General features: G+C 41.0%; 1 protein-coding gene and 1 long non-coding RNA gene across 2 annotated transcripts in view; one reads left to right on the top strand and one right to left on the bottom strand.

Annotated features, from left to right (window-relative positions):
* The window catches only part of LOC144791361 (uncharacterized), a 113,363-nt gene that overhangs the window by 27,140 nt on the left and 62,184 nt on the right, over positions 1-24,039 (top strand). Inside the window, exon 2 of the long non-coding RNA XR_013602368.1 lies at positions 17,266-17,479. This is a non-coding gene — a long non-coding RNA (uncharacterized LOC144791361). The remainder of the gene's footprint in view (positions 1-17,265; positions 17,480-24,039) is intronic.
* The window catches only part of DGKD (diacylglycerol kinase delta), a 977,235-nt gene continuing 953,619 nt past the window's right edge, over positions 424-24,039 (bottom strand). The window contains exon 32 of the mRNA XM_078666033.1: positions 424-671. Within this exon, the coding sequence (XP_078522159.1) occupies positions 594-671 (78 nt within the window). The 3' untranslated portion in view covers positions 424-593. The remainder of the gene's footprint in view (positions 672-24,039) is intronic.

Below are 24,039 nucleotides of genomic sequence, written 5' to 3'. Positions count from 1 at the left end.
TTTGTAAATTTCTTTTCAGATTTATACTCTGAAGATTTAAACCCCTCGCCAGATATGTTGGAGACCTTTTTTCAGGATATCCGACTTCCCATTTTATCCGCAGCAGACAAGGAAAAACTGAGTAACCAGATTACGATAGAGGAAGTTATACAAACAATTAAAACTTTAAAAAAGGGGAAAGCATCAAGCCCGGACGCCATCCCAAATGAAATTTATATTGCTCTGAAAGACGAGCTAGCACCATTTTTATGTCAACTTTTTAACTCATTGTTTCAGGAAGAGCAGGAAATACCACCATCATGGAATGAGGCAACTATTACATTAACTTTGAAGCCAAATAAAAATCCGGAAAACTGTGAATTGCGATTCTCCTATTTACATGACCAGAGAATCTGGATTTCATTAAAGACACGGAGGCTAACATTATGCATACAACTTTTAATGCAGTCCAAGCATAGCCGCATATGTCACAAAGCAAAAGTTCCAACTTAGAATACATATGAATCAACAATAGCATGAATCACTAGGCAATCAGCCTCTTTTAAATGTGGTGACAATTAAAAAGGAAAAGTCCAAACAAATCCAATGAAACATCAAACTTGAAGAAGGATGACGGAAGAATACACCATCCACGATTGATCCACAGGTGTGAAATCAAGAAGACAAGTTATCTGCAAGGCAAAGAAAGGTTGTTAATAAATCCCAATAAAAGTATTAAGGACAAGAATAATAAACAATCATCTAAATAACAATTCCTGACAAAGGAAAGGATGCAAGTAATCCTGCAAAGGAAAATAATGTTTGTTTGTAAGTAAAAAATTCAAATAAGCATATCATAACATATATTATATATATATTATATCATTTAATCAACCACCCAGGGAAGGGTGGGAGGGATAATGTTAGCCTCCGTGTCTTTAATGAAATCCAGATTCTCTGGTCATGTAAATAGGAGAATCGCAATTTCATTACAAGACCGGAGGCTACCATTATGCATGTTGGTAGCCATGTAAATCAACATCAGACATGTGAGAAACAGGTTTGCAATAATGATGAGCAAAGGTTCTAGAATTAGACCAATCAGCAGCCTTTAGAATATCATCTAACTTACCACCTGAGCAGAATGACTTACTGGCCATTGCGCCTCTAATAGAATGTGGTTTAAAAATATTCAGATTGATTCCAGGAAGTTTCATGACTGTTTTAACCCATCCAGCAATAGAGCTAGAAGAAATTCCTTTATGGGGTTTAACAAAAGAGGAGTAACTGAGATACATTCAAAGGACGAAGAGAGTTCATTCTCACATCATATTCTTGCATACATTGAACAACACAGAGTTTAGTGCAAGTATCAAAACGAGGATAGAAAATAGAATCTGACATGGTTTTAGTTCTTCTATGTATTTCAAATTTGACTCCAAACATATCGTAAGATCTAAAAGAAATATCTAGAGCTTTAACATCAGAGACTCTAATGCATGAAATTAAGCAAAGAAGAGTAGCTAATTTGATAGAAAGATTCTTCCTGCTGAGAAGAGAATTAACTGGCCAAGAACAAAAAAGGTCAAGAATTAAATTAACATCCCAAAGAGATTGATAGCTAGGTTGAGGAGGTCTTCTAAGTCTGATACTTTTAAGTATTCTACAAATATTAGGATTTTTACCTACCGTTTTATTGTTAATTAGAGAATGTCCTGCAGAAATAGCAGATCTAAAACAATTGAGAGATCTGTAACTTGAACCTCTATCGAATTGTTCTCCAAGAAAATTAACTATATCAACAATAGGAGCCTCCACGGGATCCAAGTCCCTTTCCAAGCACCAACGTGACCAGACTTTCCAAATGTTGTTGTACCCGTAATGTGTTCCAGGGCCCATGACTCTCCAAGGAGAGTTGAAGCTGTTGACGAAAGTCTAGCGAGATCATTAGACTTGGGATGGCCAAAAAGGAGTTACTAGGACAATTGAGGATCGTTCTTGTCTCACTTTCTGAAGGAGTCTCTGGATCATTGCAAATGGAGGGAAGGCATAAGCGTTGATCCCTACCCAAGGTTGGAGAAAGGCATTCACTGCTAGAGCACCAGGATCGGGCATCCAGCTGAAATAAGATATCAATTGGGTAGTCAATCTGCTCGCAAATAAATCTATTTGGGATGGGCCCCAGAAATGATTGAGGGAGTTGAAAACAGAAGTGTTGAGCTTCCAGTCGCTGTAATCCAAGATGAATCTTGAATTCCAATCTGCGCAAAGATTGGATTTCCCTGGAAGGTATTCTGCTCTCAGAGAGATTTTGTGTTCTAGGCAGAAAAACCAAAGCTTCTTTGCTAGAATGGAGAGGTCTTCTGACTTGGTCCCTCCTAGACGGTTTATGTAAGCAACGGCAGACATATTGTCCATTTTCAATATGACTGATCTTCCTTGAAGAAAGCGTTTGAAGCTCATTAGAGCATAAAGTCCTGCAGATAATTCTAGATAATTGATGTGGTGCAGGGACTCTGTTGGGACCAAATTCCTCCAGTGTTCTGGTTCTGTAGACAAGCACCCCAGCCATGAAGGCTGGCATCCGATTATAGAATAAAATCTGGTGCTGAACCAAAGATCGCTCTCCCATTCCATGCATCTAGATTGTCTAACCACCATGTTAGTTCTAAGATTGCATCTGGGTTTAAGGAAATTCTTTTTCCGTACCAAAGACCTGACCTGAGAGCTCTTGCTTTTATTCTCTGAAGGGCTCGATAATTCAGTGGTCCCGGAAAAATGGCCTGAATGGAGGAAGATAGAAGGCCTAGAAGTCTTGCTAGTTCTCTTAGGGAGAGATTTTCTTGTTACAATACATGTCTTATCTCCTTTCTTTTTTTTGCAATCTTCTTGGTAGGGAGAAGGAGAAGACATTCTGTTGTGTCTACTGTAAAGCCCAGGAGCTCCATCTTCTTTGAGGGGACTAGAATGGATTTTCCCAGTTTATGATAAAACCCAGACTTTCTAAGAGGTCTATAACTGTCTTCAGATCTTTGATGATTTGAGCATAATCTTGAGAAAGAATCAGGATATCGTCTAAGTAAATGATGAGACAAATCCCTTTTTCTCTTAGACATGAGGCAACTGCTCTCATTACCTTGGTGAAACACCATGGGGCAGAAGAGAGGCCGAAGGGAAGAGCCTGAAATGGAAAGAGATGGTTTTTCCAAATGAACTGAAGAAAGGGTTGGTGTTCCTTTGTCATGGGAATTGTAAAGTAGGCGTCCTTCAGATCTAATTTGACTAGCCAGTCTCCTTCTAGTAAGAGGTCTCTGAGAAGATGGATGCCCTCCATCTTGAAATGACGGTAGACAAGGAATATGTTGAGTTCCATGAGATTTATAACCGATCTCCAACCCTTGTCTTTCTTTTCCACAAAGAAGAGAGTACTTATGAATGTCATAAATTCCATGGGTACCTCTAGAATTGCTCCTTTTTTTAGCATTGAGGAAATTTCTTCTTTTATGATTTTTTCTTGATCTAGTGTAAGGGGTGTCGGTCTTGGAAGAGAGTACTGTATTGGAGTCTTGGTGAAATCTATACAAAAACCTTGAACGGTGTTCAGAACCCAGGGATCTTGTGTGATAATTTTCCAATTGTGGTAAAAGAATCTTAGTCTGCCACCTACTTTTGGATTTAAAGAAAGGGAAGGGGAAGGAGTACTCACTTGAGGGGTGGAGTCAGCAGGTGCTCCTCGTGCTCGGAATTCTCTGGAGCGGAAACCTCTACCTCTGGGTGGATAAAACTGTGGTTAGTTGGGTGGTTGGTACCCTCTACCAAAATTGCCTCTGTTTCTTGGGAAGGGGCGTCGATTAAAGCGGCCGGAAGATTGCCCCCTTCTTCCAGCCCTTCCAAAAAGGTTGCTGTTGTAGTTAAAAACTTTTTTCATGTTTTGATGCGCTCTATCTAAAGCGGTAAAGGTTGATACATATTAAAACTTCTCCATAAAGTAAACCTTTTGGATTAATGGAGGTTTCTTTTTCAGCCATATCGATTAATTTTGGACTCATTTTATTGAGGACTACTCTTCTTCTTTCACAATTAAGTCCTGCGTTGGCATTTCCTAAGAGGACAAGTGCTCTTTGGCTCCATCCTCGAATGGAGTGTGTGTCAAGAGGGGAACCATTAAGGTAACTCTCCTCAGCTGCGTCGATTATTTTAGTAAGTGGACCTAGGATGTCGAGAACTTTATCTTGGCAGAGCTTAAGCGACCTTTCCAAGCCTTTGCGTGGGTCTCTTCCTAATTTAAAAAGATAAGTAATTAGTTCCGGATCAAGGTTAGGAGTTTGACAGACTTTACCTTCAATTGAAGGTCTGGTGCATTCTGCCCTCAAAAGATTGCAAGTTTCCCTTTCTAAAGGGTTCCTAATCCATTTAGATATGAATTTAGAAACGTGCTCATGTGGAGTCCACTCTGAGCTTCTAGGATGTTTAATGTTAAAAGGGGAGAACATTTCTTCCCCTAAACGGTCCAAGATACTATCTTTAGAAGATGAAGGACCATTATCGTCATTCAAGAGAAAGGAATCAATATCTTGATCGTCCTCATCTAGGTCAAGAATATATTCGTCAGGAAATTCTGAGCCATCAATATCACTTGGATCATTATCTAGAGCACTTTGGTGAATTTTGCCGCGAGGGACACCCATCAAATTTGTGCCGCTAAGGACGCCTTTCAGATTTGTGCCGCTTAGGACACCTTTCAGATTTGTGCCGCGAGGGACACCTGAGGCAAATGAGGTGCGAGGACCTCCTGTAAAATTTGAGGTGCTAGGACCTCCCGTGCTCTCTGGGGTATAATCAATATTATTACTTTTTTTATGCCTCTTACCCCTTTTTTCGGTGAGATCATTAATCTCAGCTATGTCCAAGTCAGATAGGTCATCATTATCATGGATCAAGGATCTCTTAGATGACATAACTTGGGAGAGAGTAGAAAACATACATGATCTCATCTCCTTGTGGATAAGTTTTTTGATGGCATCATTATTAAAATCAGATTCAACAGTAATACTGTGAATTGAATCAGAATCTGACTCAGACATATTTTGAATTGAAAAAATAAATATATAAGAATGTCTGAAGCTTATATAGAATTCTTAACCTTTCTCTATAAACTTTCTATATATGTACAGCCTTTTTTTTTGTATATGTTTATAGTAATCTTTTCAATATATATATATATATCCTCTCCCTTTTTTTTAAATTTTTTAATATTACCTTCAAATTAGTTTGTAAATATCAATCCTAATAGACTGATTATGGGAGGGAGACGAGGGTAACACGGATAAATAATTAGATAAATTCACAAAGCGTCGTACCTCACAAGGTTTTGACAAAGTCTAAGGTATTGGGCACAATTATGAACGTCTGGGAGATTGTTCTGAAAATAAAAGCGGGTCACTGTGTTTTTTGAATAATTCGCGCGCGAGAGGAAAGAATTATAACTTTAAAATAAAGACAACTACAGGAAAGGAAAGCGGAAGCCAACCTCCGTAAATTGGAGGTTGGGGGTCTGGGTATAAGGAGTAAAAAAGTGTTACTCTACCTTATAAGATGGTATATAAAACAGGTACATTGTATATATATATTAATATTACTCCTGTAGGGATTAAGGGGTTAATCAGTATATAGTAACAAATATAGATTAATAATAAAATACAAGTCTTAAACATGAAATTACAATATTATAAAGAGCTAAGTAAGGAGGTGACTTATCTTGCTTGGAGCCGCATTTAAAAGAGGCTGATTGCCTAGTGATTCATGCTATTGTTGATTCATATGTATTCTAAGTTGGAACTTTTGCTTTGTGACATATGCGGCTATGCTTGGACTGCATTAAAAGTTGTATGCATAATGGTAGCCTCCGGTCTTGTAATGAAATCCTATCGGCCTATTTCATTGTTAAACAGTGATCATAAAATTTACACCCAAATTATTACAAAAAGATTGGATAAAGTGGCAGGCCTAATGATTCCTCCCGATCAAAAGGGTTTTGTAAAAGGAAGGCAACTAAAAGAATCAACACAAGATCGAATAGGGGCAATAGATCTGGCAACCGCCTACTAGATGCCATTGGCAGTGTTAACATTCGACGCTGCCAAGGCCTTTTATAGGGTCAGTTGGCTCTTCTTAATAGAAGTACTTAACCGCTTCAATTTGGGAGACCGCTTTGTGGAGGCAGTTATAGCTCTCTATAAGGTACTCTCGGCAAGGATACTAGTTAATGGGTGTTTAACAAAGCAATTTAGAATCTTCCGGAGAACCAGACAGGGTTGACCCCTCTCGCCTCTCCTTTTTAATCTCTACATAGAGCCCCTGGCGGTAAATGGTCAAAATATCGATTCCAAAATATAGACTAACCTAAATATCGACTCCTAAATATAGAATGGACAAAATATCGAATGGACAGAATATAGACATCAAAAATATCGTTTTGAAGGTAAGTAATGTAATATCGATTTTAAAAATATAGACAGTCAAAATATCGAAGTACATAATATAGTTTATTAAAAATATCGAATTTTTAATAATATCGAATTTTTTAAAGTGTTTTGTATGTTAGTATATGTGTGAAAAGTGTATATAGTTTTGTAATTTATTTTAAGTAATTAATTTTATGTTATTTAATTTTTGCGTAATTTAATTCTGTAGCGGGTTGTGGGTTTATAGGGGAATAGGGTGGGAAGTAATTTAATTATAATTAATTAAATATGTTAATTAATTAATTGGTATTTATTTAGAATAAATTGGTAATTAATTTTTAATTGGTAATTAATTAATTCTTAATTAATCATTAATTTTTAATAATTGATTAATTGATAATTATGTGAATTAAATTAATTTATTTTCTGTAGCGGGTTGTGGGTTTATAGGGGAATAGGGTGGGAAGTAATTTAATTATGATTAATTAAATATGTTAATTAATTAATTGGTATTTATTTAGAATAAATTGTTAATTAATTTTTAATTGGTAATTAATTAATTCTTAATTGATAATTTTTATTGATTGATTAATTGATAATTATGTGAATTAAATTAATTTATTTTCTGTAGCGGGTTGTGGGTTTATAGGGGAATAGGGTGGGAAGTAATTTAATTGTAATTAATTAAATAAGTTGATTATTTATTGGTATTTATTTTGAATCAATTGTTAATTAATTTTTAATTGATAATTAATTGATTCTTAATTGATAATTAGTTTTTATTAATTGATTATTTGATAATTATGTGAATTATATTAATTTATTTTCACTATAGTGGGAATAGTAAAAGTTACCCCTGTGCTATCCAATGCTTTCCCTACTGTTGCACTCTCTGGAGTGGGAATAGTAATTTTTACCCCTACGCTATCCAACGCTTTCCCTACTGTTGCACTCTCTGGAGTGGGAATAGTAATTTTTACCCCTACGCTATCCAACGCTTTCCCCACTGTTGCCCCCTCTGGAGTGGGAATAGTAATTTTTAGCCCTACGCTATCCAATGATTTGTCTACTGTTGCACTCACTGGAGTGGGAATAGTAATTTTTACCCCTACGCTATACAACGCTTTCCCTACTGTTGCACTCTCTGGAGTGGGAAAAGCCATTTTTACCCCTACGCTATCCAACCCTTTCCCTACTGTTGCACTCTCTGGCGTGGGAATAGTGATTTTTACCCCTACGCTATCCAACGCTTTCCCTACTGTTGCACTCTGTGGAGTGGGAATAGTAATTTTTACCCCTACGTTATCCAACGCTTTCCCTACTGTTGCCCCCTCTGGAGTTGGAATAGTAATTCTTACCCATACGCTATCCAACGCTTTCCCTACTGTTGCACTCTCTGGAGTGGGAATAGTAATTTTTACCCCTACGCTATCCAACGCTTTCCCTACTGTTGCACTCTCTTGAGTAGGAATAGTAATTTTTACCCCTACGCTATCCAACGCTTTCCCTACTGTTGCACTCTTTGGAGTGGGAATAGTCATTTTTACCCCTACGCTATCCAACGCTTTCCCTACTGTTGCACTCTCTGGAGTGGGAATAGTAATTTTTACCCCTACGCTATCCAATGCTTTCCCTACTGTTGCCCCCTCTGGAGTTGGAATAGTAATTTTTACCCCTACGATATCCAACGCTTTCCCTACTGTTGCACTCTCTGGAGTGGGAATAGTAATTTTTACCCCTACGCTATCCAACGTTTTCCCTACTGTTGCACTCTTTGGAGTGGGAATAGTAATTTTTACCCCTACCCTATCCAACGCTTTCCCTACTGTTGCACTCTCTGGAGTGGGAATAGTAATTTGTACCCCTACGCTATCCTACGGTAATAATATTGTGTATTTTTTATTAATATTATGTTAATATATATATATATATGTTTTAACAGATATGATTGTATATTTTTTTTATAAGTTAAATTAGTTATTTAATAATGTTAAGGTAATTTAAGTATTTAAGTATATTTTAGCTATTTATTTTTAATATTTTTTTAATTTTACATTATTTTTAAGAAATTCGATATTTTTACAAAGTATATATATATAAACGATATTTTGGGTTCAATATTTTGGTACTTACCTGTTTGTAGATAGGAATTCGATATTTTGTCTGTCGATATTTTGGAATCTATATTTTGGGTAGTCTATATTTTGTCCCTCGATATTTAGTCAGTGATCCCCCTGGACTGTAAACTAAGATCATGTCAAGCAATTCCACATTTCACTTGCAGGGGCTGGGGAAAAAAGATGGGGCTCTAAGCAGATGATTTAATAATTCTGATAGGAGATGTGGAAAAAGCCCTAAAAGACATTTGGGCACAGTTAACTAACTTTGGAAAGGTATCCGGGTACTCTATTAATCAGCAGAAAACAGAGCTGATGTTGTGGAATTCCCCCTATAAGAGCACACTTGTAAAATCGCAAATAAGATACCTCGGGGTCCAAACAACAAAGGAATTAGATAAAATTGCTCAATTAAATTTAGAAAAAACCCTATCCAGTGTAAAACAGCAACTGCAGACATGGGGAAAATTTCCGTTATCATTTATAGGTAGGTCTAACCTACTAAAAATGCCGATCCTACCTAGGTTCACTTTTCTCTTTGACACCATTCCCTTAGAATACCACAAAGTATGGTTCACGAAAGCACAGGGGCTCTTCTCCTCATTTATTTGGGGAAGGAAGACCTCTAGAATTTCACAAAGGAAACTTAGGCGGAAAAAATCTAAGGGCGGCATAGCCACACCAGATCTTTATCTCTATTATTGTGCCTGCCACCTTAAAAATTTTCGCCAAATTCTCAACAATTCCCAGACATACTCTCCTCTTTTTACAGCTTTAACTACGCCTTACATCCCCCAAGCCGATTCATCCCTGTTAAAATTTGGCCACCCAAAATTCTTCAAAAAAGTTAGGCTGAAGACTCTCACTGCTGCCCTAAAAGTTTGGTTTCAAGTATGGACTTTGCTGGACATATCGTACTAGAGCACCAAACTGGGACTCCCGGGGCACCCCGGCATGTTTGCAGGATATTTTTACTCTACCGTTACGTAGAGCCGGGATAGTTAAATGGGGAGAACTAATAATGGAAAAAGATCTAATCCCTTGGCCGTGTTTTTCTGTTCTAAAAAATAACACTGTTTCAAGATTTAAATACGTGCAAATTCTTGGCTGGTCAAGATCAAGCAGACAGGAGCTAGAAGGAAACGGGGACCTAATAAAACAAATTGCCATAGATCAACCAAAAAGGAGGTGGCTGCCTGGTACTGGCTTCTGGTAGAAACTGGAGATAACAAAGCGATCCCGTTTACAGAAAGCTGGAAGAAGGATATGCCGGACGAAGCCCTCAACACTCTCGGGCAAGTATCAATGTCTACGCTTTGGTCATGTGTGAAAGCTGCACCACCGAAAAGAAACCATCTCTTTACTGTCCACAAGGCTTACTGGACACCTTCGAAACTTTCTAAAATGGGGGACGGAGCGGCAAGGAAGTGCCCGAAGTGTGGTGACATCAACGCAAACGAGGTTCATATGTTTTGGCAATGTCCTTCAATCAAGCTTTTCTGGGATCATGTAAGTAGCATTATTTCTGAAATTATGGGCGGAATGGTGGGGATAACCACATCAATAGTGATTTTTGGGGTATGCGTAAAAGAGACGGCAAATCAAGTTCTTTCCAGGGACCAGAGGGCACTACTTTTTGTATTAATTTTCTTGGCACGACGGGAAATATGTTTTAAATGGGTTACACCGATCCCACCCACTAAGTCAGAATGGATTAGCTCAGGCCAACACATTTCAACTCTTGATCGAGCAAGTAAAAAAACTAAAGGTAATACTATGTCTTGTAGTATGTAATTGTAGACTCATTCCAATTGCCCTGTCTTGAATTTGGGGCTCAATTTATGGTACTCTATTTGTTGTTGGTGCCCGATCTCTGTGACCTTCTATAATTATTTTTAAAAGTTTGTTCTGCGAGCAGAGGATTGTGCTTGCCTTTTTTTGGGTACTTGCTCTTGAGGCTCCATATTGTTATGCCCTGATGTTTTGGTGATAATACGGCCACATTCTTGTTTAAGGTCCTCTTTCTTCCGCTTTTGTCTTGTTCCTTAGTACTCTCATGAAGAAAGAAATGTTTAGTTAATAATTTTGTCCAGCTGTTCTCTGAAATATAAGAATTAATTAGGCTGTTTGGGCACCGTTCTAGATGGTTGACGGACTTGCAAACTTCTTGCGAGTTTGTGTTTCCACTGGGGGGAAGCAGCTTGGCACAAAAAATGTCTTCTCTCGGTTTCCTTTACTCCCAAATTAATTTCCTATGTCTTTGCCTTTGTACCAGAAAGAGTTTTCGCAGATCTTCAATCTGCGGGTCAGTTCAAAGAGTTCTCCAAATTCTGTTTGCTTCTCTTTTCGCTGTTTCCCCTGCTTGTGATAGTATATTACTATTTTTTGCTGAAGCCTGTTACTTGTTATCCTTATTTCATCCGATTTGCTTTTTATAATGAAGTTCCCCAAAAAGGCTTCCAAATATTCAAGTGGGGTAAGTTCTTCATGCTGGTCTTGGATCAGTTTTTATGCTTTTATTCCTAATACCATTATTGTTTTTATCAGATCATTTCAGCCATTTGTAATCTATGGGAAAGATCGTTCCTACTATTGAGACTGGTGTGCCCATTAGACTTTTTACAATTTGAAGTTCTATTCTCTGAGAAAGTGATCACTTTAACATCTCTACTGGAATGCGTTTGATATTATATATATAAAAAAGGAGAGGAATGTAATTGTATAGCCTATTATTGTGTGTGCTTATCCTGAGTAGTGGGATGCGGCAAGTGTAGCATCAGTTTGAAATCTCCCATTCAGTAGTCTTAACCGGGCTACCTTAATTGCAGAGCTTACTCCTATGTTATCTGCTCGGGTTAGATGGTGCTTCCCCTGTGGTTGGACATTATACATTTGGTCTTTGTTCAGTTGTTGTTCATCTTTCTGCGGGCAGTGGAGTAAGTTCATATTGAAATTCTGTGTTATAGCAAGATGAATCGTACCCGGATGTTTTTGCAGTTCTACCATTAGAGCTAATAATTTCTCCGCTAAATTTAGCTTTGAAGGCTGATTTGGGTGTATGTATGCATTTATCAGTGCAAGGGGGGTACCTTCCAATTTTCCATTCTTACTACCAAAATGACCGGGTCTTCCAATGGTCTTAATTCACATTTAGGCTGGATCGATGTACTGATATAAGTTGCCAGGTGAACCTAGCGATCTGGCTCCTGAGGTCTTAGAATTTGGGTACCTTAACTTGCCCCCAGACTGCATGCACATCAATAGGGAGGCAAGACGGCCAACCACACGAGCGTGCTATGCAGCCAAATGGAAGAGATTTGTTATCTACTGCAACAACAACTAAATCAACCCATTAGACGCTTCCATACAAAACATTATATGTTACCTGCTGCATCTACAAAGATGTAACTTAGCATACTCTTCTATACGACTACACCTAGCTGCTATAGCAGCATACCTTCAGAACAGGCAACATCTTTCACTGTTCAGGGTACCAACAATTAAAGCATTTATGGAGGGATTAAAGAGAGTGATCCCTCCCAGACACCCTCCTTCCCCAGTCTGGAATCTCAATATAGTGCTTACCAGACTCATGGGACCTCCTTTTGAACCTCTACACTCATGCGAACTGCAATTCCTCACCTGGAAGGTGGCATTCTTAGTTGCCATCACCTCACTCAGGAGAGTGAGCGAATTGCAAGCACTTACAATTCCAGAACCCTTCATGCAGGTACATGCTAACAGGGTAGTTCTTAGAACCAACCCTAAATTCATGCCTAAAGTCGTATCCAATTTCCATATCAACCAAGCAATCGAACTGCCAGTATTCTTTCAGAATCCACAGTCAGTAGCTGAGAGAGCCCTGCACACACTAGACGTGAAAAGAGCTCTACTTTACTATGTGGACAGAACTAAATCCTTTAGGAAAACAAAACAACTGTTTGTTGCTTTTGCACCACAACACATGGGAAATCCCATTTCAAAGTCAGGAATAGCCAGATGGATAGTGAAATGCATTCAAATATGTTATCTAAAAGCTAAACGCACTTTAACAGTCCCCCCCTAGATCACACTCTACACGGAAGATGGGGGCATCCATGGCTTTCCTAGGGAATATCCCTCTCGAAGACATCTGTAAGGCAGCCACATGGTCCACCATACACACTTTCACTAAACACTACTGTGTGGAAATGCAAGCAAAACAGCAAGCTGCTGTAGGCCAGGCTGTCCTCAAAACTCTTTTCCAAACTGCTGCAGCTGGCACAGGTGGCCACCGCTAGGGGAGATACTGCTATTCAGTCTATGCACAGATATGAATTCAGCAGCCCACATGCCTCAAACAGAATATGCTACTTACCAGTATGCATCTGTTCTTGGCATGTAGGGCTGCTGACATTCATATCGCCCACCCTCCTCCCCGGCGCCTGTCGCAGCTGCAGCATTATCTTTAGCATGGACATCTCTTACTTTCCTATCTCCATCTCTGCCACAATGGCGAAAAACAATCTGAGCATGGAGAGGATGCCCATGCGTACTGTAGTCCAGGGGAGGAGTCACCTATCTCGTGATACTTCGAAGACTCTTCCAGGACAACAAAGTGCAATCATCCGGACCCAACACTAGGCGGCGATCTATGCACAGATATGAATTCAGCAGCCCACATGCCTCGAACATAGGAGTCTTTAGAAAATTCTCAGAGGAGAAACAACATGCATTTGCTCAAAGTTCCAGAAGGAGTAGAAGAGCGTAAAATAAAAGAGTATGTAGCAAAGTTAATAAAACAAGCAACACATGTTGAGCGCTCGGAAGAGGCTCTAATGGCAGACATACAGAGAGTACACAGGGATCCTTTTAGGCTCAACCCTAACAAAACGAGGCCTAGGAAAATCCTACTACATTTCTTGTCATATAGCCTGAAAGAGGAAATACCTAATAAAGCACTAAAATTAAACTCCCTGATTGTAGATGACATAACATTCCAGATAAGATCAGATGTCTCAGCAATTACAGCTTCGAGGCAGTGGGAACTGGGAAAATTGTTGGAACCGTTAAAAAAAATGGGTGCTACGGCTCAATTAAAATTCCCAGCGTCAGTAATGCACAACAATAGCATAAGGATATTTAGATGAGTGGAAGGGGCTGAGTCTTTTCTAAAGTCTATTCCAGGGGGAGGGCGAGAAATAAGAGAAATAGCAACACCCGAGACAACTGTAAAAGTTTAACATTAAGCTCCTGACCTAAGAAGAGGCGCCCCATAGGCCTAGGTAGGGGCCATGGAGGAGGTAAAGGGGGATCTCCGGGAGGGGGGGGGGGTTCACCAAAGGGGTTAAGGGGGGGGAGCACTGGGTGGGGAGCAGCAGGAGAAAATACAAAATAAAAATGTATGTCCAAATCGCCAGAGTAGAAGGTTTTAATAGGAGTAGAGATCAAGGGAATGGTCTGCCCAGTGGATAATCAGAATTTTGGGTTAAAGGTGCTTTCCTGGAATCTGAATTGATTAAGGACAAAATATAGGATGGAAAAAATATTTCAGTGCTTAAGAGATACACCAGAGCAGATTCTTACATTACAGAGACACATTTGGTAGAAAGTGAATTAAAGTCTCTCTGCAAATCTAGAAAATGGATCCAAAGATTCATTTGCACTACGCAACTATAGTGAGGGCTGGGCCTTGTTACTCACACTGCTATGTTAGCAAAGGCTTATTAGAAGTTTAAACGCCATTTTCCCTTTTTGCTGCTTTTGCACATGACACTGCATATAACTGTTGTTGTAAGTTAGGCTCTGTGAAATGCTTCACATGAGAAGTGCTTGTTTTCGGCATCCCTAGACTTACATCATGACTCGAGTCTGCACACACAGGGCTAAAGCCTCCAAGGTTATCATAACAAGGTAGCTGTTGTTCGAGATGATCGGCTCACGTTTTAGCCATAACATACATGCAGCTGCAAGCCAACGTGATTCTGGCGCCTTTAATAATGCACTGTAAGCATGATTTCAGGCACTTGGAAGAATACCCGTTTTTCCAGAGAGACAGAGAGCTTTTTGCAGATCCTGATGTGATAAACTTCATCTGATTCTAGAGGTATGAGGTCCCCCAAACAAGCCTAAGAGACATTCTATATTTTATGAAACATAGGCCAGATGTAGGTGGCCCAATACCGGTCGGTAACGGCCGAAATTACCGAATTTTGGCCGTTACCGACCGGTATTGGGCATTTGGGATGTAGGTGGCCTCAATTGCAAATTCGGTAATTTACCGATTCGTATTTTAAGGAATCAGTCAATTACCGATTCTTTAAAATACCGAATCGGTAAATTACCGAATTTGCAATGTAGGGAGCACTCAAATGAGTGCTCTTCCCATTTTAGGATTCATTATTTACCCCAACTATAAGTTGGTGGTAAATAAGGAATACCTTTGAAAATGCAAATCAGTGCATTTAAACTGTGACATGTGGCAGGCTATGTGTGCCACATCTGCACAACAGCACGATTTAGGGGTGCAACAGGGTGTCAAAGTGACACCCTGGCACCCTTGAATGTGTCCCGCATTTTACCGAATCGGTATTTACCGATTCGGTAATTGCCATTCATTCCTATGGGCCTCCAGGCCCATAGGAATGAATGGCAATTACCGAATCGGTAAATACTGATTCGGTAAATACCGAATCTTACTGAGTCGGTAATTTTTACCGATTTTTTTGCTACATAGCATTTACAGATTCTTAAATACAGAATCGGTAAAATTCGGTACTTTAGAATCGGTAAATGTACTTTACCTGCATCTGGTCCATAGTTCCTATCTAGGCAGGGTGTAATATTCGGCGCTATAAGACCTATTTTCACCATCATTGTAATATGATTTCTCCCTTTGTATTTTATGGAATTGTAACAAAGCTGACCATATTATTCCTGATTGTATGCCTGCTTATGTTAGCAAAAATACTGCATCTTAGAGCACGTCGTTAAAATAAATATTTTAACTTTGTCCGTGTCTCTATTCACTCCTGTTGTGGATTGGTATGAGTATAACGGAAGAGTGTTCTTATATCCCACCATTCCTGAGTATAACCTAAGTCTGGGTTGTCTAATCATTGGTTCCTTTGCTATAGGACGAAGAGCTAATGTGACACTGATGCTAGATGGTTAGGGTTTCTAGGCACTAAGATGAGTTTTTTGGTACACCACAATTCACTGAGGTCCTGGGTCTCTGTGCACAGTTCTGTGTAGGAGCAGAATTCCTGCGACATGGCGCACCTAACGTTGTGGTCTTATTTTGAGACTCTCGAGTAGTGCTTATATCAGTCCACGACCCCCTCACTATTGTTTCCGGTGGACAGTGGTGACGGATAAACCTACCTATAGTTACATAGGTCTTTTCAAGCTTGATATTTAAAAACGGTTTCTATTGGTTTACTGCCCAGTTGTGCTACACTACTTTGTATTGTTTTTATTCTTTCTGTGTCGTTATGGCTGCCGTTGATATCCCGCAACACAGTCGATTGGCTGTTCGCAATCATTTGCAGGGTTTCAACGTCCACTTGGATGTCATGGCAGTTGTTTTTGTAGTGAGTGCTGACGCAGCTTACCCGTTTGAGATTTTCTACTCATGGGTTACATTTCCGGCAGTTAATGCGGATACCAATGTGTTTCATACATACACTCCCACTGCTGTGCCTATGGAGTATACTCCTTATAGGACACAGGAGATTCCAATTTCTGCTTGGCAGCACCGAATTTGGTTTGATGTCGCCCTCCCCCACTCTTTAATGACAGTTAGATTAGGTCCATTGTCCATTCCAGGCGCTTCTTGGCCTGTTTTGGCTCGATTTCCCATTGCTGAATTGAGGCCCCTTTATACCTCTGCAGTAGCGGTTATTAGGACATTGGTTCATTATATTTCCTGCAACATGCAGGGTGGGGCCCCTGGTGTCGCGGCGCATTCAGTTGGGCCGAACGGATTAAAGCTTAGTCCCGTTATGGTTAATGCAGTTATGGGCAAGCATCCCCAAGATAAGGATGAAATGCCTTTTTGACTTGCCGAGAAATTTGACCAACTGGAGGCAGTATTTCCTAATACAACTCCTGTGGAGAAACACATGATTCTAACCATTAGTTTTGCAGAAACACTTAGTGCCGGAAGTAACTGAATGTACCACTTGGGGTATGATTTTTGTGGCAGTCTATACAAGATGCTTCGGCACACCATCAATGGCTGATCTACCCTCCATCATTAAACGTGTTCAAGATGAGCACGGGTCGGAGGTGGCTGTTGAATTGGAAATGAGACTCGGAGTGTTTGACGTAGTTTCCGATCTCGTCCTTTCTAATGTTAAGAGGGATGCTGTAAGCTTCCAGGTGTCTAATGCTTTACGCGATGTCCCCGATGCAGAGAAACCCCGCCAGTTACCGAAAATTATTACGGCGGCATATAAGACCATTGGCCGTAATAGTTTGGGTGTTAAGCCTTTTGCCAAGCAAAAGCAAACTCAGGGGGCGAAGTCTGACAAAGATGTTCGCCCCTCTATTCCAAACTGACTTGGAATAAAAATGAAAAACAGGGGAAAAAGCAACAAAATCAGGGGTCCCGTCCCGCTTCACCAATACCTTTGTCTACTGAGCGCTCTTATGAATTGCGTGACCATGCTACGATTAAGTCACCTGATCGTTTTCAGGTTCAGCGTTCTCCTTGCTCTTTGCAGGATTCATCGGTCTCACCCACCGGTGGAGGAGACGGCGGCAAGGGGAGGGGTGCGAAGCAGGACCCACCCCGCAAGACAGACGATAAAGGCAAGCAGAACGACTCTCCAAGACAGAGGCTCCAGTTTCAGAAGAAGAAAGTTGCTGCTTTAACAGCAAGATAAGCCACGGATAGTGAGAACGCAGCTTCGGAATCTGACATGGTGTCTTGCAGAGGTAGGTTATCACTAACCTTATAGCCGGGTACAGCGGGAACGATGAGAAGCTAGTTAATCCCTTCCCCTATGTGGCGATACCCATGAGGATACAGGCATAACACTACTACCGGGGAAAGGGAAAAAAGGGATAAAAGAAACAATAAAGTTGCAGCTGCAAGGCTCAAATAAGGGATGTTGTCTGAATTGGTATACCCCACTCTTCTACAATCCACCCCGAATGCCTTGTAAATGAAACACAATGCACAGATAAGATATCTGTTCTACATGACCACACCCAAATATGTTCTTATTTGTTTGTGTACTTACATGTAATGCAACTGTACAGCTCCCAACTTAAAACCACACAAAAAATGGAAAAAATAAAGAAAAATAGTAATTAACAGTCTTGTATCATACAGAATATGAGGTACTTATCTTACTGTAGATAATCCTCCTAAAGCTGGTGCCAATGCAATGGCTTCTGAGCTCCCTGTATGAAAGGTTTATCACTCCAGTATTATTCCAGCAAGTCCCACACTCACTGAGTGTGAATAAGCTTTGTAAAAAACACCAAAAAATAAAGTGCTTCCTCAGCGCAGTCTGTCTCGTCCTCTTATCCAAACAAAAAATGAATACTAACTCTGCCAATGCTGCCCTGCTCCTATTTGAATAATCTGAAGCTTGAGCAAACAAAACGGAAGCGCTTCCAACGCGGACTTTCATTAATAAAGCAAAAAGGCTGCTCCAGTGACTACACGGAAGTTCTTGTAGTCAATCCTCCATCTACAACAATTATGACCGAGCGGAGCTCAGCCCCTTACCGGTAACAGTGAGACTTTTTCCCAGCAACAGAGAGGCTTAACGCTAGTTCGAAACAAACACCGATCCAGGTATTCAGCCAGGAAAATCAATGAGCGCGATGCAATCCACCAGCGCGACTCTGCTGAATGTCTGGAAGCAGAGAAGTGAATCGCGCTATTTAAAAACCAACGGTGAAGAAAGCCTTCCACAGTCGGAATGCCACAAAGGAACCCAATATCAGCTTGCCAAAAACGCTGCTGTGTAGCGTAGTTTCACTCCAAATCAGATGATCATGTGACAAGCCCCAAGCACTTCCAGGGCGGGGCTTAAGTATCCTTAGTCATGTGCATGGCCAATCTCCTCTGAGGATTTTGGGAGATGTAGTTCTTGCCTTATCATTCATACTAAGGAGTGTGTTGTGTGCCCCATGTGTCTATCTCCGCCTACCTATGATACATGGGCGCTCGCGCTGTTGGACAGCGTGTCGGAGATTACCATTGTGCGAGAGGCGCTGCGTCCACTACTGAAGGTGACAGCGACTGACACATTCGTTGTAGTTGAGACTTCTGACACTAGAGTGGCTCCCCCTGAAAGACTTTTTGAAATTGTCCTTTTAATTTAAGGTGACCTATAGCGTACTATAAAAGGGGTATTTTGGGAGAATCTAACTACTACATATGACATTTTGTTGGTGGAGGTCGACTGGCCTCCACCTTTTGTTTTAGCAGCTCCGCAAGGGGAGGAGGTAATCCTCTCTAGTTTCACGCACACACTGCCGAAAGATCAGGCCATGCGTTTTGCAGAAGATTGGGCTAAGGTGCTTGCACCGGCTTTGTACCGTACCCACTGTGGGTGGGACAAATTTTCCCCCAGACATGAGATACCTTTGCGGTCTAGGCCACAGCCTCAACCCCAATACCTCATGGGACGTGAAGCAAAGGCTCTCTTGGCAGAAATCCTTGAGCAATTGGAATATCAAGGTGTAATTGAAACATGTGTGTCTCCAATGAATAACCCTCTTTTTATCGTGACCAAGCCTGATGGCTCGCACTGTTTGGTATTGGATTACCGCCACTTAAACTCCCATTGTCGTATGTGCGCGGTGCAGAATACTCACAGTTCTGCTCTAGTGGATAGTCTTGTGCGCAAATGATTTAAATGCACACTGACATATCCAATGGCTTCTTTGCCCACAATCTGTCCTCTATTAGTAGTCAATGGACAGCTTTTACCAGCGGTGGCAAACCGCGCCAATTCCAACGTTTGGCTATGGGCTACAAAAACAGTCCAGGCATCTTTGCCGCTCGCATAGTCTCTCTTTTGGAGGGGCTAGACCCAGAAGCATGCTCGTACGTGGATAACATTTATCTCACAGACGACGAATTATGGTCGCATCTGTGACGGGTTGACCGCATAATTTGCAATTTTTTCGGATTTTGGCTATAAATTCAACTTTACAAAATCACACATTGCTGAGCACACAGTGTTGTTCCTGGGCTACGAGCTCAACAATGAAGGTCGAGGTTTGGCTCCTCCATTCCGGAGAAATGCGCACCGTTGCGCGCTCCTACAACACTGAAAAAGCTAGTCTTTACTGGGCTTTTTGAATTTCGGGCGTACTTACATTCCCGTTTATGCCCAGCGTATCAAGCCTTTTTACGCCTCGGTAAAACATACTTTCTCAAGATCTTGCTGTCTGCCTGCACATTCAGCCGTCTTGCAATCTTTGCAGGCTGATCTGTTAGAATCTAGGTTCTTACTGACAACCACACCAACCGGGTGATAAGAATCGTACCCAGGGTGGTGGGTTTCACATACCTGACTTTTAATGAGGGTGACACTGTCCCTATCACTTACAAGTCACACTTGTACACTTTGTCTGAGATGCGGTTTTCTACCGTGGAAAAAGTTTTGACAGCAGTGCAAATGGCGATTCTCAAGGAACGTGCACTGTCGCAGGGAAAACGCATTTTGGTTGTTACTCTGTATCCTGCCTTGGAGGCAGTGATGAAAGCCAGTGTACCAAATTCAAAGGCTTTGCACCCACGGTGGATACAATGGGCCACATCCTTGACATCTCCGGATGTCACGTTCATTTTTGATTCCTCTCTGCAGACTCAAGAGTTCTTGCAGTATGAATTTGTTCATCCTGCTCCTCTGACCATGCGGCCACTGGAGGATTTCCATTGTATCATTTACACTAACGGTTCAGCGCAACCGGCTATAGGTTCAAGACATGCCTATTCTTCGGCCTGCGCTATTGTGGTTGGTACAATGGTGGATGGTGAATTCAAGTCCGATGTCGTGCATACACAGACATTAGGGGACTGTACCGCCCAATTGGCAGAGATTCATGCTCTGATGCTTGCATTGGAGTATGCAGATCCTAGTGTGACTACTCTTGTCGAAAGTGACTCTTACTACTGTGTCCAATCATACAATGACAACTTACACTTTTGAACTCAAAATTACTTTCGTGACTCCAAAGGTCGCACAATAAAACATAAAATGATCTGGGTTCGAGTGGCTGAACTTAAAGAACGTCTCCCACTCAAGTTTATGATTCATACTCTTGGTCACCAGCGTGTTGGGAGTTCACGCTGTTGGCAATAGTCATGCTGATGAGGTGGCGAAGACAGCAGTTGCAACATACTCAGTATTAGCAGTTACATGTTCCAAAAGTAAGATTGATGAGATCTCACCATCTTCTGACAATCCCTAGAATTAAGAGAGTGAAAATAGGAGGAAAATCTCTATCATACCTCGGACCAAAATAGTGGAATGAACTTCCCCTCTTTTAAAGAGAATGTCCTAATCATCTGGCCTTTAGGAAATCGCTTAAAACTATTTTGTTTTGCTTCTAATAAAAATATTCCATATTCTCCGCTGCACAGTTATAACGCTTCCACAAAAGCGCAGAGATACTCCCTGGAGTCGATTCTGGCGCTATACAAACTCTTAAATAAATATTGCCGCAACAGAGAAGGGAGGTAATTACCCGAAAGGTTTCCCTTCTAAATACTCTTATCATTTAGGTCCTGATAAAGTTCCTTATGTGAAAATTAACAACGTTGGTGATAGGTTGATTCCCAACGCGGACCACAGGCAGACTTTGATTACAGCGGCTCACAAGGGCATGGCCTCAGCGCATGCCGGCGTGTCAGCTACTGTATCTCTACTACAACAGCGTTACTGGTGGCGGGGATTGTACAAACAGATGTGTGAATATGTCCTTCATTGTGACATTTGTCAGCAGATTAAACCTTCTACTGCTGCACGCCTGCCCCAGACGCAGTTGTACATATCTAATAAACCACTTTTATGTGTTTATTTAGATAACTGCGATCCTTTCTCCTATGATACTGCGTATAAGTACATCTTAGTTGCAGTTGATTCTTGCAAGCGCTTTGTGTGGGTGTGGCCCCAAAGGAGTGCTGATTTCAGAACTGTCGTAAGGGATTTGCGTGTCTTTGTGGGAATTTTTGCATGTGGTACCTTCCATTCGGACCAGGGTCCGGCGTTTGACTCTAAGGGAGATAAGGATGACATGCGTTCATTGCGGGTCCAAGTCAAATTTTCTTCTCCATATCGGCCTGAGGGCAATAGTGTTGTGGAGCGGATGAACCGTGACTTAAAGCAATCTTTGACAGCTAGGGTATTAGGTACAGGCCGAAACTGGCTAGCCCACCTCAATAGCGTTCAGCGTGCACTAAATATTCTCCCTAGAAGGTCTCTGGGTAGACAGACCCCATATGAAATGCTCTTTGGTATCAAAATGTTTGTTCCGGACCTTGTAGGTCTAGACCTAGTGGCATCTGCCGCCCCCTTTAACGTAGATGAACATTGTACTGTTTTCCAGAATCTACAAAAGACCCGAGACAGTCTTGCAAAGGAACATTTACCCTCCACATCTGATGCTGTAATGCAGATTCCGGTAGCTGGCTGGCTACCCTGAGTTGGTGAACTGGTCCGAGAAAAGGTCGCAAACAAGAAGGAGTTTGGTCCCTCGAATAGTGCTCCAGTTCCTGTGCTTGGTGTGCAGGGTACAAGAACAGTCCTTTTACCTCCACTTCCTGGCCGAAAGGAAAACAGGCACATCGCCATTGACAATGTCAGACTACACAGAGTGGCCGATTCTTCTTAGTACCTGCGGTCTCTTGTCCAGCTATGCTGCGAAACTCTGTTTTGGCTCCGACACCTGCTGCCGGACCTGATGTTGCCATCGAGATGACTACAGTTACAAATCCTTTGTTGAATGCTCCAGCTACTGATCCTTTTGATGATACTAAATACACATATCCCACAGATTTATCCATGCCTGATTTAGAGACCTGTGTGGCTAGTCAATCACGTTTTTCATTTGACACTAACTCTACCACATCAAACTCTCCTTCAAAAGTTTAGATTTTTGCTGTTTGGTTTAAAAAACATTTTGTAATCCCACCAAAGACTTACGTTTGGCTGGTGCTTTTTCAATTTTTTTGTTCATGTCCATTGGATTTGTGGTGTATTTTTTCCATCTTGTAAATGGCCACTATGTTAAGGAAAGAACTACAATTAGACTAATTGATGGAACTCTGGCACCCCACTCCTCATCACACAGAATGAAAAGGGACCTAACATTCGTGGCTATCACTGCTTGGCCTGTCTTAGATAGGATTGTATGGGACGCTGTCAGATTCCAGATACACGGACCGACAGAGGTTATTAATGTCTCTAATGTGCTGCGTGTATCAATGGGGGATGTGGTTAAACAAAATATTCGCTCTGATGATTGGGACGTCCAAGCCATAGAGGCTCTATTTTCTGATTTGAAATATTATACTGCCTTTGATGCTGAAGATTTGTATTTAGATTCTGCTAATTATGTTGATTTATTCTGTTACCAACACTATGGCAAAAACTTCCTGCACAAAGCAAACTCATTTAGAAATGTGGTTAATTACACACAGTGGGAACATTGCCCCGCTCCTATTGAAGGCAGCTCCAAAACTCTTTTGAAAAAGTTTTCGTACTTTACTGATTTTAATCAATCCAACCCTGAGGCATTTTATTTTAAGATAACTGAAAAGTCCACTTCCAAGGTTAGACTTACCCACACAAAATTATTATATTCAAAGTCTTTTAATGACCAATTGGCAATAGGAGGCTATGAGCTGTGGAAAGATACCATTGATCTTAAATCAGTTTGGGGTTCTAAGCATTGGCAAGTGCAAGGCACTGCGGCTTTGCATCGTGCATGTCTCATCCCGAACAATGTTGTTTCTGAATTCGACTATTTCACAAACCACTTGCTTTGGATTGGATAGTTCTAAAAAATTAAATGCTCCCTCTATTCCAGACTTAGGAGAATACTCCAATCGGAATAATCATACCAGTAGGTCCCTTAGTGATTTACAAACTCTGTTACACAATTTGTACTTTAAGTTTTCCAGTTTGGATCCCAAAGGCTAGCTGTTGTGGCAAAAAAGTGCAGATTCATGCCAGCATCGCTTTCTGGGTTTAGCATCTGGTTATACACAAGTTAGGGTGGACCCCCGTTTTGAGACTGACCATTCTGTCACTACCTATTCTGTTGGCAAGCTATGTCAGCCGTAGCTCAAACACTCCACCTTCGCGTCAGTTAAACTCCATCTGTCTAAATTGACTGATGCCGTTGACTTGAATGACTTTGTAAAAGGTCCTGCAACTGGCAGGTCCAAAACATGGATCTATGCAGTTTACAACAAAGTTTGGAAGCTGTCCCAGATTGAAGCTGCTTCTACGTTATGTGCTATT

This window comes from Lissotriton helveticus, chromosome 11 (assembly GCF_964261635.1).
Source record: "Lissotriton helveticus chromosome 11, aLisHel1.1, whole genome shotgun sequence".
Lineage (NCBI taxonomy): Eukaryota > Metazoa > Chordata > Amphibia > Caudata > Salamandridae > Lissotriton > Lissotriton helveticus.
The sequence above is the reverse complement of the archived record's forward strand: the minus strand, read 5'-3'. Positions and strand labels throughout refer to the sequence as shown.